Below are 14,861 nucleotides of genomic sequence, written 5' to 3'. Positions count from 1 at the left end.
CCATGCAGCGCCTTGCTTTGTCCGCACTATTAACGCCCACACAATCGCACCTCAAGGTCACCAGGGCTCTTAATCCCACGCCACGTTAGGCCGTTTAACAGCTCGATAAACAGATCGATGGCCAAACTGAATAAAGACACAGAGAACATCACTCACCTCTCCGCCACTTTGGACATTTTCAGTCGATGCCGGTCTAATTGCAATTGCCAAAAGGTGATCTGAAACCAAAGCAGGGAGCAATTAGCAGGCATCCGTCTCCATGAATACACAAAGACATTTTGGTTATATTTAAAAACCGACTTCAAGGTATTTCTGTTATTTAACTTGACTCGACTACATTCTGTGCTTCGTCTGCTTAGTTGTGTCAAGATCAGAATTCAATTAAAGTAGTGAGATAAAACACATAGTGGATAAATCTGCCAAGGCTCAACAGATCCCTTAAATCAGATGCAGCTGCACTAAATTGCACTAACTCAAAGAAATCAGTTCTCTGAATATGCCTGACTTTTTTTTTCCCCATTAAAAATCCAATAATTATTCTCTGGTAAATTGTGAGAATGTTGAAAAACGCTGTATCTTGAAATGTTTAAAGTAAAACACAATTCCTGGATCCACGTCCTGACCCAACGCAGACTTCCTGTTCAGTAGTAAACCAACCAACAAACTGACAGGGGTGGAGGTAAACTGTTAAAGATCCTGTCTGTAATAGTGAGGCACCCCCTGCTGGTCTAACCTGTTCCTGCAGTTCCTCTTCTGTGGGCTGCTTGGCCTCTGGGGCGGGGGTGTGGGTCGGGCTGTGGGTGCGGATGTCGTTCTGCAGCCCGTACACAGACTGAGACAACAAGGAAAAACCATGAAAAGAAGAGACAACAATGACTTATACTGGACTTACAGCAGTGGACGAGCACAGCATGAAACAATAAGCCCGTCAGTCCAAGTGAGAGATTCAGTGTTATCAGCCCTGACTTTAACAGAGAGGTGGGATGTGAGAAGAAGTGCTGTACCTTTCTGGTTTTGTGGGGGTTTTTCATTCTGGACGACTTCTTTATGTCGACTTCTGTTGTGTTCACACATCCAGGCTGTGAGAGGAGAAAACCAGCATCGATTTAAATCAGACTAAATCGTGTTTTTTTTACGACTTAAGCATTTATGTAGGCTGGCGCCTCAGTCAGATGTGGAAAGGTGCGTTTTGTTGCCATTAGATGAGTTTTGTTAAATTAAATCCAACGTGCTTATGGCTGGGGCGTGAAGTGATGCCGAGGAGTCAGCGCAAAACAATGTGTCAGACGCCGGTTAATTAAACAAATCTAGCAAAACAAGTAAACCAGAGGGAAATCAGAGTCTTAGTGTGCAAATTCTGGCTGATTGAACAAGCGGTCTAATCTAGGTCTCTTCCACAAGAACAGAGCTAAGTAGCTTGACGGCGTCACTGTGAAATTTGAATTAATATTGATTGTGTTGCTCCAAGGACGCATAAATTGAACGTGTTATTTTCCAATTAAGCATGGAGCAGTGGCTTTCAGAGAAATACAGCAGAGGAGACCCTGAGACCTCGGGGGGGGGGGGACTAAAAATGCTAATGCTCCGAAAGTGTGTGTGAACAAGGTGAAGAGCAGCGGTAAAGCTGATGTGTTGTGACAGTTACTGATGTGACGCTGCGTGCGAATGGCAGAGAAGCACACAGCCGAGGGTTTACAGAGTTCGTCTCTTCGCACCATTAAAAGTCAGAGGAATCATAAAAAACATTTCATAATCTATGAAGTGCTTTTTCAAAACACCATCTCCTCGTCACACCGCTTGACGAATCCCTGCTGCAGGTGAAATGTGGGGAAGCCGATAAAAAAACAACCCGCAGAGCGTAGACGATTCCCCCGTGAAGCATTGTGAAATTATTATTTTCAAAAATTTTTTTACTTTGCTGGAGGAAAAAAAAATCAACACAACGCTCATAATGTCAGCAGTGATATCAGCAGGGCCAAAGGTGATCGCCACAGCAACATCAGTAATTTCACTCACCACTGGTCTGTGCACATCCCAGAACGCTCTTTCCTGACTGTCGAGGATTTTCCTCTCAATTTTGTCTCTTTTCTTGTCCACTCTGAAAAAAAAGAAAGGACGAGGAGTTCAGACCTGCTTCAACACGTTATCTAACTTATTCCAGCACTTCTACGATCTGTAGACCCCCCATGCAGGATTAGTCTGTGAAGGTGTGTGCAGGAAATTACAGGAATGCTGTAAGGTTAATCATGACATGATGATTATCGTTGTGTATGAGTCTTACTTTGCTTGTGCTTCTGCTTGCATAAAAATGAACTCCCATTTCCGGGCGAAAGCTCTCTGTAGCCTTGCTAAGCTCTCCTGCAAGTAAAGCAAGAGAACCAAACAGGAAAAGAAAGGTTTTTTTGGGGGGGGTTGTCGTTTTGAGGGATCTGATCCGATGATTACATTTACTGCACATGCTGCGAGCGGGGCACAGCTGGATTCCATCTTTAATGATCCCTGCTCGCATACAAAACAGAGAAAAACCCTGAGTGCAACTGATTCGTTTGATGGCATCGGTTAAAGGAAAGTAACAAATGGTGCAGTGACACGCAGGGGAAAAAACACAAACGTTTCCCGGTGTCTGTGTGCGAGCAGGAGATGGCGAATAAATCTTGAGAGAGGTGACAACACAGGAGCAGAGCAGATATGTGAGGAGGGGGAGGGCTGACACCACAAGACCTCTTTCACTTACCGCTTCATAGTCTGCAAGCTCCAGACGTGCTTTATTTTGCATTGTTCTTTTGCAGAGGTAAACAGCTGAGAGAGAGAAAGAGAGAGAGGGGGTCAGGGAGGTTGGTAATAGAGGCAGAGCGGGACCTCGGCTCGGTTATAACAGCCTTAAGTGGCCCAACCGCGTTTACTCATCTAATCCTCTCAACTGCACATTTACACTGGCCTGCAAATCACAAAGGTCATTCTCTGTGGATTGTGTCTGAGCGTCTGTTACAGCTTGCGTGTGTTTTGTGTGTGTGTGTGTGTGTGTGTGTGTGTGTGTGTGTGTGTGTGTGTGTGAGCGTCTGTTACCGTGTGTGTGTGTGTGTGTGTGTGTGTGTGACTTTTGATGTCTTCCTGCACTATCATCATCCCTCCTTCCCTTTGTTAACTGACCATTATGTGGAGGCTTTCATTACGCCATTAGACTGTTTTCATTAAGGTGCATCGTTCACATGAATCACGCGCCACATGCGAGACTCTCTAACTTCCCAGAACACCCACAAGCCGAGTCCCACAATGAGCAGAGGCCCCTTTAGTCTTGAGTCCCACAATTCAAACAACAAATGAAAGACCTGCAGGGCGGCGGCAGGCTATTCAACCTGCACCATTTTCGGAACAATGAAATATGAAATGCCAATATCTCTCACTGCGTTACACTGGAAACAATGAGGAGCTTGTCTTTCTTTGTCACTGTGAAAACGTTCAGTGCAACACAATAGCTGCACACATCCAAACACATTCCTGGTCACCCTCGCTGTAATCAGCCTGCGTCAGCCAGCGTCGGACTGAGGACGGAATACATGGAGATAAATACATTTAAATAGTGAAATATAAATAAAGCAGAAAGCACACAGAGTAAATACATGCCCGCTGCTCTATAATTGATTGTGCTGTAACTGAAGCATTTGAGTAGAACTAAATGTGATTTTACGCTTCTCCCAACCCATCCACGTTCAGCAGCTTCATCGTTTGAACCTTTGCTGACGTCAGCACTGATAATACATCTTCAGCACCCAGTAAGAACTCAGACTGTAAACGGAGCCGCTCTCTCACCATAGTCTGTGTTTTCTGGTTCCCAGCAGTTTGATGGCCAAAAGTATGGAGTCTGAGAGGGAAAAAAAAGAGCAGGTCATTAAAGAAACTAAAAACTCAAAAAGAAAGCTCGCTTTTGACAGCGTGCAGCTAACCGCATGGTGTTTGGATTCAAAGCGTGCACTGTCATGCGAGGTGGGCATGCAGGCACAGTGCCGCATCTGTCACAATAAAAGATTTTGTTGTATAATGGGGTCGGCATAATGTCTAAAGCACATAAGCTCCTTTGGGCGAGCGGAGAGAGCAGACAGCAGCGGGAATCTTGACCACCATTGTACGCACTGGTTTCCGATGAGAGCTGATTACATGTAAAGAGCAGAATGAAGCCCGAGACGTACACAGACACACAGACATTGATTTACTTTGCTCAGTCCTGTGCAGCACACTTCAGGGAGCTCACTGGATGTAAAATCACTAAAAGTGTCAGTCAACCCATTGACAGTCAGAGCAGTGGGTTTTTTCTTCCTTCTTTCATGAACCTGTAAATATTATGGAATGCAACAGCTCCTAATTAGTCTTATAACTCCAGGAAATCACACAGGGACATTTTCGAAGATCTCTATTTATTCCTTCTGCCTGTTGCTCCATTTATAGATACAAAAAACATCTCATGACTGCAGGTATTAGAGTTGGAAATGCATTATATTATATTTGATTTCCAATTGTTTTTTTTATATAGACTAAATTTATTTGTGTGTCTATAAAAAATACACAAAACAAATCATTTAATATCCCTGTAGACATCTCGTGCAACCCTGTCAGCTTTTCACATGACTCTGGGGCTTAAAGATATTTTTACATAAGGGAATTTCTCCCATAGGTCACGTGAAGAGATGACATATGGTACAGAATATGTACAAATACAGATGGATATACACTGTATTTCACTGTATATAAACACACACACACACACACATACACACAACACTCCCGTTTATATACATACATATAAATAAACATACATGCACATGCACAGATACATGCCTATGAAGAAATATCCAATAAAACAATTACATTAATCTAAACTAGTATTATTAATATAATTACTTTTTAGAGCACAATCCCATAATATCATTCTTAATCAGTTGGTAACAACATTATTAGACATAAAACATGTTTAATCAACATACCTCGAGTTTACAAGTAAAACTGAACTGTATTTTGATTTATTTGGTCAATTGAATGTCATTGACCCCATCACTTACAATTAAGATCTTCTAATTGTTTTATTTTCTGGAGGTCTTTATTAAAATAGCATTACCCTGTACAACTCAGGGCTGATATATGGCTTGCAAATAAAAATCATTGCATTACTTATATATCATTCTTACCTGAAACCTATAGAAAGTGCCATCGTCTTTGAGAGTGAGGACGTGGTCTGAGATGGGGAAGAAGTAACCATGTGCAGCCATCAGAGTTCCTAAGTGAAGAGCCTCCACTGGGAGAAAACACAGAACACAGAGATTTACTTTCATTCATTTAAAAGATTCACACACACACAAATCATGATGTCTTGACATTGTGTTCAGTGAAGTTCAGGAAGATGTTGTTCTTCCCAAACAGGAGAAAGTTTCCACGTCTTTCAACAATGGCGTCAACTGTCGAAATTATGTCATATGTTACATATGTGTGCTGAAGTATCATTTTTCATTTGAATACGTGTTAAAACTAGTTTTCTATATGTTTTTTATATTCTATAAACACCTACCAATACAACATATAACAAAAATCTGAGGCATAGACACAGTGCATGTGAACACACACGACTACAAGTAATTCAAAGGAAAATGAAAACAGGTTCAGGTTTAGTTCATGTTGTCATTACTCCTCATTTAAAAAGCTGAACAGTAAATCGGTTCTCATGCCTTTAAAGGGGTTGTACTGTTTTTTGCCAAAAACCCAATAAGCATGATTTCCACACTGTCAAACTTTAAGTACAAGGGTGATAAGACTGTTCTTTAATTGAAATTCAAAGAAATGCTCTGTTTATAAACACATTCACTTTAACCTGAGGTGTTAAAAGATAAATCAGCTCTCGGATCCTTTTCTTTTCTACTTTGTTCAAATTGGATTACTTGACAATCAATACTCTCTCATCTCAGATCCTGGGCCAGCGTGCAGCCCTTTTTAGCTCCCAGCCACTAATTAAAAATGTTTCACCTTTTCACCCCCCAAGTATAAAATTCCTCCTTGACAAATGGCCGGACTGAGCCGTGTTTTAATAGACTCTGACACAGCTTTGACAGAGCGATGGGTGGGTCACGGCTCCTGAACCCAACAGGACAGCGGGGGGGCCTGGCTGATTATTCCGTCTTCAGCCGGAACTCATCAGTCAAACCACTCGCTGTGGTGTCGGAGTGAAAACCTGCTTCCCTCGGGCAGCTCCGCGGCACATGACCGTCCCTGATTTAAAACCATCAGATAATGAAAACATGTAATCAACTGCGTGTCTCGCCTGCTACCAATTACTCCCTGCTGCTCTCGACCTGTAGGGGTCTGTGATTCATGTTTGGTTTAACGTCCTCACAGTTCTTTGTTAAGTCCTGGTAAAATGAAGAATAGTGGGAGAGTTTGTTTACACGCTGTTCCGTGTCCTCCTCTATTCCTGCCGTGTATTTGATTATTTATTGGAATGGTTTGTGCAAAGCCCAGGAGAGACTGGGAGTAAACTGGCCTAACACACTAATAAGCTCAGTTCAAATGCTTGACATGCTCAAAATAGGCGACGTTGTAAATGCTATAACTATGCATGCATAAAACATGCAACATCCCTGCTCTCTCACTCTGTCTCACTCTCTCTCACACACACATACACAGAGTGGGTGTGTGTGTGCGTGCACAGTTGTGCTTATGTCTGTCTGTGTGTGTGTGTGTGTGTGTGCATGTGATAATGAATATAGGTTGGCTTTCCCTTCACTACTGTCACATCTTTGAGAGGTCAGGGTACTTATATGTGTGCATCTGTGTGCATATGTATGGCTGGGGTCCATAAATTAATAAATTATGAGTCATACGTTATTTAAGCCTGTTTATAAACACACCCCCCCCCCTCCTCCTCCTCCATCCACTGTACTATTTCTAAAAGCAACAGCCTCTTTATGTTTATGTCATATTTATAAATACATATACATTTTCTCCATATATTATATTTATGTGCTTTGATGTATGTTACATTTACATCAGAATGAAGCTACTGGATGAAGCTACTGTCCATGAAATACTGAGGAAATTCAAGAAGACAGACATTTACAAACAGAAACCGTTCATCCGTGGACCCTTTTTACTTATAATCCATTCAAATATTTAATTTTCTGGATTGTTATCTCAGTAGGAAGGATGTCAGATGAAAGTAAAGTCAGCAGAGTATGAAAACTGACATCTGACAGAGATCGCTGTCTCCCGTCCTTCCACCACGGGGCTGATGTGCTCTGATGTGGTGTTTGAGCGTCGCTGTCACCTGTGACTGCTCGGCCCGTCGCTCTGCTTTTATCTCAGTGACGCTTTGACATTTTTCTGATGGTATTTTGAGGATGGATGCTGAATGTAAACTCCCGAATTGAATTTGTCTTATTTGCACTTGAGGATCACATTAAAAGACAGGTATTCATAACAAAGATCTACTTTCATTTAGTATATAGAAAGTATTCAAATGCACGAAGGTTGATGTGATGGAGAGTTTTTTTAGGAATGAATAAAAGATAAACCAAGATGGTTTTTTGTTGTTGCATTTCTGGTATCGGAGTTTATAAGGATCAAGTGGTTACAGGGGAGTTCATTTAACACAGCGTAGGCTTTTCTATAAGCTTTACAGCTGAGTAAACCTTGGACTGGAATAAGTGAAGTTGTGGAGAAGGGCCGGCCTCAGAGTCCAGGGGGAAAACACCCTTTGATTTCATCATATTAGCAGCTCGGTGCCAAAAAACCCAGCAGCCTGGAGGCCTGCCAAGTGGAGTGTGGGAGCCGGTCGAGCTTTTCTGAAGACGTGCAGGAGATTGTTATAGTTTGATGATTTATGTTTCCACTGTTCACTGTTTGAAGACGTTGAGGTGACGACGAGTCTTTGTTTCAATTAGAGATGAAAAGTAATTAAACACATTGACTCAAGTATAGGTGCAGATTTGAGGTACTTGTGCTTTAAGTATTTCCATTTCATGCTTCTCCACAGGATTTTAAAAGATAATAGAATAATAATAGAAATAAATATTGTTCTTCTTCTTCTTCTTCTTCTTCTTCTTCTTCTTCTTCTTCTTCTTCTTCTTCTTCTTCTTCTTCTTCTTCTTCTTATATATTTAGTGTGTTTCAAGTGCTAATCTTTTCCCGTAAGTTTGGTTTTAATTTGTAATTTGATGCTATAAAAATATGATTAACAGCTAAGACTGACTCGTGATTGGATTTGTGTGTATCTGCAGGACTTGTGGCTTCGCTCCATCACTAGATGCAAAGACTCCAAATGGCATCAAGAGCACAAGATGGCGGCATCTGAATGCGAGATATTTTAGCCCCATTTTTGTACGACGGGAGGAACTGGAGACACGTCGTCCATCTTGTTAAAGTCCACATAACCACATAATCTGAAAGAAGACTTACACTTTGATGTTTACTGTAGGATTTTGAATACATTTTACTTGTAATGGAGTATTTGAATTATTGTATTGATAGTTTTCCTAAGTAAAGGATCTGACCACTGTTATTCCAAAGCTTTTATTGAGCTAATGAGGAGGAGACAGTAGCATCATACGAATAAAATGTGCATCTGAACTAATAAGGGGGCTGATAAAAGACGACTGACACTAATGCATATATCAATGCTTTTCCTTTGAAGCGAGTTGCCGACTTCATGCCACAGTAGCGGCGCACTGATCTCAGGAGGCTGAAAAAGACCATATGAAGTGCTCCACTGCAGCAGTGACTCATGAGGATCAGGAGGCTTAGAGGAGGCTGCAGGAGGAGACCAGGACCATTATGCAGAACAGTGTGCACCCTCTCCCAGGCTGTTCTGACGAGCCATATGTCCCCTCTCTGACATCATGCCACTGTTTCCTGATGCTCCGCAGAGCAGATCATAGGTGCTCTTCCAAATGCCATTCACACCCTTGATAATACACTGGTGTGCGCTCACTGACAGGTTGATGGATGCTGGTTTTTGTGGATGTGCTCGTGGTGGAATTTGACTTATTTAAACGGCTGGTGTTAAATCCCCCTTAAGAATTTGAATTATTATAAATGAAACTATTTGGGGGCATAACAATAAACTATTTCACATAACATTTAAAAAATCAAAACACTTCTTTTAACTATTGTACTACTATTTTATGTAAGCTATGGTGATTAAATGAGAGTTTCATTCATCTGTTATCTCTTCTCTTTCCTCCACACACACACAAACACACACACACACACACACACACACACACACACACACACACACACACACACACACACACACACACGAAAGGTCGAAAGGTCAAACAAAACATCATCCTGAGGGGGAGAGATTTTATCACCCTCACAAATTTCACTTGGTGTTGTGTACGCTTCAGATTCTATAAAAGGGACAGTGCTGTGTTCTTATCCTATGTGTGGTCCAGCTCTATATATTGACTTTTTCTCTCCCATAAACACACACACACACACACACACACACACACACACACACACACACACACACACACACACACACACACACACACACACACACACTGCTTTCACATCAAGAGGACAACCTCTGCGACTCATCTTCTTATTTTTTATTCTTTTTTAACAGTTGTGACAGAAAATGGTTACAGAAAACAGACTTTTTTTTTTGTTTGGATGTGGTAAACTGGAGCTCCCAGAGTGAATCCACACCCCTTCAGCAGAAGACACGTATATGCACGTCCTCAATTAAAGCATTAGAATTTCTACCGTTTAAAGAATCTGCTCAAAGAGGAGAAGAATCTGGACATTCTGCTGGGTTTTTTGGACATGTGGCTTTCCATAGAGGCGGCGATTCTTTTCTCGACCTCTGGTTCTTTTCGATAAATGGAAAGCAGCAGCGTTTCTGGACAGTCCCACATCTTACACAGGTCCTTGAACACGGCCTTGTGGAGGACATTGATTATATCTGGGGACATGTCTAAGTCAATGTCTTGGACTTCGGCCCATGTTTTTTCAAACAGGTATTGAGTGAGGTGTATTGATTCGTCACACAAGTTCACTTTGGACTTTGCATACACTCGAGTGACGAACAGGTCAATGACGAGATTGACATACATCTTTTTGCGGGGCTCTGCCCGTTCCGTTGCACTGTTGATCTCTGAGACTGGAGATCCTACTATGGGCTCAATCTCCATTAAAGCGGAGGTCACCCTCTTGGTGTAGTCACCGGCCTGTTTTGAGAACCACCAGTTCATCAATAGCAGGAGAAATTGATCACTCTCTCCTTTATGTCCGCGTACATCTTTCTGTGGGACTTAGGAACAGACACTTTCGTCACTTCAGCTGGACTCCCCACTAAAATGTCAGTTGTGATGTACGTATAGAGGACATCGGTAAGGACGGGGGCGTTTGCAGGTGAAACTCTGTCCTTGGTCTCTGTCAGAAGCAGAGACTCCACACTATCCATCAGAGACTTGACTGACTCACTGCTCGGGACTTGGCTCTCCTTACTGAACTTCTTCCTGACTTGTGTCCCCATCTTGAGCATCGATGCTGTCGCAAAAACTTTGCAAAAGCTTCTTGATCCTCTTCCCCACTCCTTTCCAAAACTTCTTGTGGCTCTTTGAGGATTTGGAGCCTCTACTCGAATCAGATGATCTGACGCTCTCCTCTTCACTAATTATCTGATAGATTTCATCTGCAGCAGCTTTAAACTCCAGAGAAGATTCAGATATCAGCCCACTCAGGTCAGATTCTGACATTTCGTCCACAAGGGGCTCGATGATGTCGCTCACCTCCTTCCCGATGATTTCCTGGACAGCCTCACTTGTCCTATAGTCACTGCTGCGGACTGATGATTCTGAGGATGATGCTCTGTCAGAGCGAGAACTGCATGATGAAGTGTCAGTGCGTGAAGAGGTTGGTTTCCCCCTAGGGAACTCGTTTATCAGCTCAAATGTCTTTTGACTGCGTAGTTTCGGCTTGAACGAGCCCTCGATGTCGCCGGCAGATTTCTTCAACACTTTGCAAACACAATTGACCATTTTCTCAAGTTTGTTGGCTGTGGTCTGGTGACACTGTGGCAGTCTGGTGGAGCATCCGCTGGTGGAGCATCCGCTGGTGGAGCATCCGCTGGTGGAGCATCCGCTGGTGGAGCATCCGCTGGTGGAGCGCTCAGACCGGCGGGAATTGACCCTCTCTATCATCTCCTCTGCAACCAACTCAGTGAGTTGATCCAAACTCACAGACTTTTTTAAGCTGCCCGGTGCTAAACTCTGACGGAGAGCGTCCCCCAGACTGGACTGGATACTCTCCGCAGTAAAGGGAAAGTCGTTGTGTCCATGTGCTGTGATCAGGTCTGAGGACACAGACAAAGTCATGTTCAGAAGAAGTTCTGCCAACAGAAACCTTGTGACCTTGTCTGGTGTTTCTGATTTTAACAGTTCCCACTGCTCCGCAGTCAACTTGGTATAAAGATCCTCAATCTGCATGCGAATAGTTTCAACTGTCATGCTGGGAAGCTCCAATGCATTAGATGTATCCATGGTGAATGTCTGTATTGCAGTCTCCTCCATATCTGGGTTTAGGTCTATTTGATCCGTTTCTTTCCACTTAGCGCTGCTGACCAAGGTAGTACAAAACGCCCTTGATATGGGACATGAAGGGTATCTTCTTCCAACCATAAGTCATATAGACATCAAAGACATGATAAAGAACCAAAGACAATTTTAAAGATCTCAAATAATGTTGAAGATCAAAGCCACAAAAAGATTGTGACTTTAATAGAAAGTCCGGCCTCTTGTTCAAATACATTGTTATTTTAAGGGCGTTTTCAGTCATGAATTGCGGAGGATGTCCGAGCCTCTTCTTCTTCTCTGTTTGGTTTATTGGCGGGTAGCAACCAACGTCAAGGTGCATTACCGCCTTCCACTGTGTGTTGAACCCCCCCACAAAATATTTTATAGAAGAGTCAGTGGAGCATGTAATGCTTCACTTTAATAAGTGTGTTCGAGAACGAGAAAAGCTCAAGAGGAAAAGTGCAAAGCAGAGAGGAAGAACTAAGCTTGGAAATAGTAGTTACCTTTGGAATAGGGAGTATGTTCCATTAGCTGAGGGAGACAGGATTGGACAAACTGATTTAATATGAGCTAGATAACTCTGATATACACTCCAACACAGGAGGTTGTCACCCGCCACTCAACTGAACGAAGGAGAAGCTATCAAATATCAAGGGTAATAAGAGATACGCTACCGAATGGGGAAGAAGAGGAAGTAGGATATTGAAACACACACAGTAGTGGGCGGTAATGCACCTTGACATTGGTTGTCACCTGCCAATAAATCGAATAAAGAATGAGAAGAAGACTTGGGACTGGACTTTCTTTGGCGATCGTTTTTCACACGTGAAGAACACAGCAGGAGGTCCTGGGCTCAAACTCTTAAATTCAAGGAAGCACAACAACGAGAAACAGAAAGTAAATCTCGACGAGTTGTGTTTCATGCTGTACTTTTCTTAAAATAAAAATAAAAAAACTGATCAGAGATCAGGAAGTGTGTGTGTTGTTGTGATGGACACATGTTTGAGTAGAGTAGAGAAGCTGCTGTTAAAACAAACCCACATTTCTTCATGAGTACTGGCAGAGAGGTCTGTGGATGGAAAGCTACTGTTGGTCCAGTGTGTGGAGTTGTTGCAGGGAGTTGGTGGGCGTGTCCGCCTCACTCTTTGTTGTTATGGTTGTTGTGTATGTGAAAGTTCAGTGTTCAGGCTCCACGTCAAAACACTCTCAGTTTGTATCTGCACTCTGAAATCAAGGTTCAGGAATTAAAAGGTAATAGCTACAACCACTGGGCAGAGGGTGTGCTTGCCACATGCACACACACACACACACACACACACACACACACACACACACACACACACACACACACACACACACACACACACACACAACTTCATGCTATGAGATGTGAAAAGAGCTCATGGGACCAAAGCTCGGTTCTAATGAAGCAGACCCCCGCTGTGCTCCCCCTTCTCCCCCTCTTTCCTGCATAGTCCTCCTCACACACTGGCTGCTTTCACACCAAGAGGACAACCTCTGCGACTCATCTTCTTATTTTTTATTCTTTTTTAACAGTTGTGACAGAAAATGGTTACAGAAAACATTTCATGAGACTTTTTTTTTTGTTTGGATGTGGTAAACTGGAGCTCCCAGAGTGAATCCACACCCCTTCAGCAGAAGACACGTATATGCACGTCCTCATTTAAAGCATTAGAATTTCTACCGTTTAAAGAATCTGCTCAAAGAGGAGAAGAATCTGGACATTCTGCTGGGTTTTTTGGACATGTGGCTTTCCATAGAGGCGGCGATTCTTTTCTCGACCTCTGGTTCTTTTCGATAAATGGAAAGCAGCAGCGTTTCTGGACAGTCCCACATCTTACACAGGTCCTTGAACACGGCCTTGTGGAGGACATTGATTATATCTGGGGACATGTCTAAGTCAATGTCTTGGACTTCGGCCCATGTTTTTTCAAACAGGTATTGAGTGAGGTGTATTGATTCGTCACACAAGTTCACTTTGGACTTTGCATACACTCGAGTGACGAACAGGTCAATGACGAGATTGACATACATCTTTTTGCGGGGCTCTGCCCGTTCCGTTGCACTGTTGATCTCTGAGACTGGAGATCCTACTATGGGCTCAATCTCCATTAAAGCGGAGGTCACCCTCTTGGTGTAGTCACCGGCCTGTTTTGAGAACCACCAGTTCATCAATAGCAGGAAATTGATCACTCTCTCCTTTATGTCCGCGTACATCTTTCTGTGGGACTTAGGAACAGACACTTTCGTCACTTCAGCTGGACTCCCCACTAAAATGTCAGTTGTGATGTACGTATAGAGGACATCGGTAAGGACGGGGGCGTTTGCAGGTGAAACTCTGTCCTTGGTCTCTGTCAGAAGCAGAGACTCCACACTATCCATCAGAGACTTGACTGACTCACTGCTCGGGACTTGGCTCTCCTTACTGAACTTCTTCCTGACTTGTGTCCCCATCTTGAGCATCGATGCTGTCGCCAAAAACTTTGCAAAAAGCTTCTTGATCCTCTTCCCCACTCCTTTCCAAAACTTCTTGTTGCTCTTTGAGGATTTGGAGCCTCTACTCGAATCAGATGATCTGACGCTCTCCTCTTCACTAATTATCTGATAGATTTCATCTGCAGCAGCTTTAAACTCCAGAGAAGATTCAGATATCAGCCCACTCAGGTCAGATTCTGACATTTCATCCACAAGGGGCTCGATGATGTCGCTCACCTCCTTCCCGATGATTTCCTGGACAGCCTCACTTGTCCTATAGTCACTGCTACGGACTGAAGATTCTGAGGATGTTCGTCTGTCAGAGCGAGAACTGCATGATGAAGTGTCAGTGCGTGAAGAGGTTGGTTTCCCCCTAGGGAACTCGTTTATCAGCTCAAATGTCTTTTGACTGCGTAGTTTCGGCTTGAACAAGCCCTCGATGTCGCCGGCAGATTTCTTCAACACTTTGCAAACACAATTGACCATTTTCTCAAGTTTGTTGGCTGTGGTCTGGTGACACTGTGGCAGTCTGGTGGAGCATCCGCTGGTGGAGCATCCGCTGGTGGAGCATCCGCTGGTGGAGCATCCGCTGGTGGAGCGCTCAGACCAGCGGGAATTGACCCTCTCTATCATCTCCTCTGCAACCAACTCAGTGAGTTGATCCAAACTCACAGACTTTTTTGAGCTGCCCGGTGCTAAACTCTGACGGAGAGCGTCTCCCAGACTGGACTGGATACTCTCCACAGTAAAGGGAAAGTCGTTGTGTCCATGTGCTGTGATCAGGTCTGAGGACACAGACAA

General features: G+C 43.3%; 1 protein-coding gene across 4 annotated transcripts in view; it reads right to left on the bottom strand.

Moving 5' to 3' along the window:
- Positions 1-14,861, bottom strand: part of rgs7a (regulator of G protein signaling 7a) — a 52,791-nt gene that overhangs the window by 3,690 nt on the left and 34,240 nt on the right. For all 4 annotated transcript variants that reach the window (XM_035173601.2, XM_035173602.2, XM_035173604.2 and 1 more), the window contains exons 5-12: positions 5,181-5,287; positions 3,811-3,862; positions 2,735-2,799; positions 2,282-2,358; positions 2,017-2,098; positions 1,005-1,079; positions 734-832; positions 157-218 (exon numbers count right to left, since the gene is read on the bottom strand). In XM_035173601.2, the coding sequence (XP_035029492.1) occupies positions 157-218; positions 734-832; positions 1,005-1,079; positions 2,017-2,098; positions 2,282-2,358; positions 2,735-2,799; positions 3,811-3,862; positions 5,181-5,287 (619 nt within the window). The remainder of the gene's footprint in view (positions 1-156; positions 219-733; positions 833-1,004; positions 1,080-2,016; positions 2,099-2,281; positions 2,359-2,734; positions 2,800-3,810; positions 3,863-5,180; positions 5,288-14,861) is intronic.

This window comes from Hippoglossus stenolepis, chromosome 12, assembly GCF_022539355.2.
Source record: "Hippoglossus stenolepis isolate QCI-W04-F060 chromosome 12, HSTE1.2, whole genome shotgun sequence".
Lineage (NCBI taxonomy): Eukaryota > Metazoa > Chordata > Actinopteri > Pleuronectiformes > Pleuronectidae > Hippoglossus > Hippoglossus stenolepis.
Note: the sequence above shows the minus strand (reverse complement) of the source record. Positions and strands in the feature narration are given on the sequence as shown.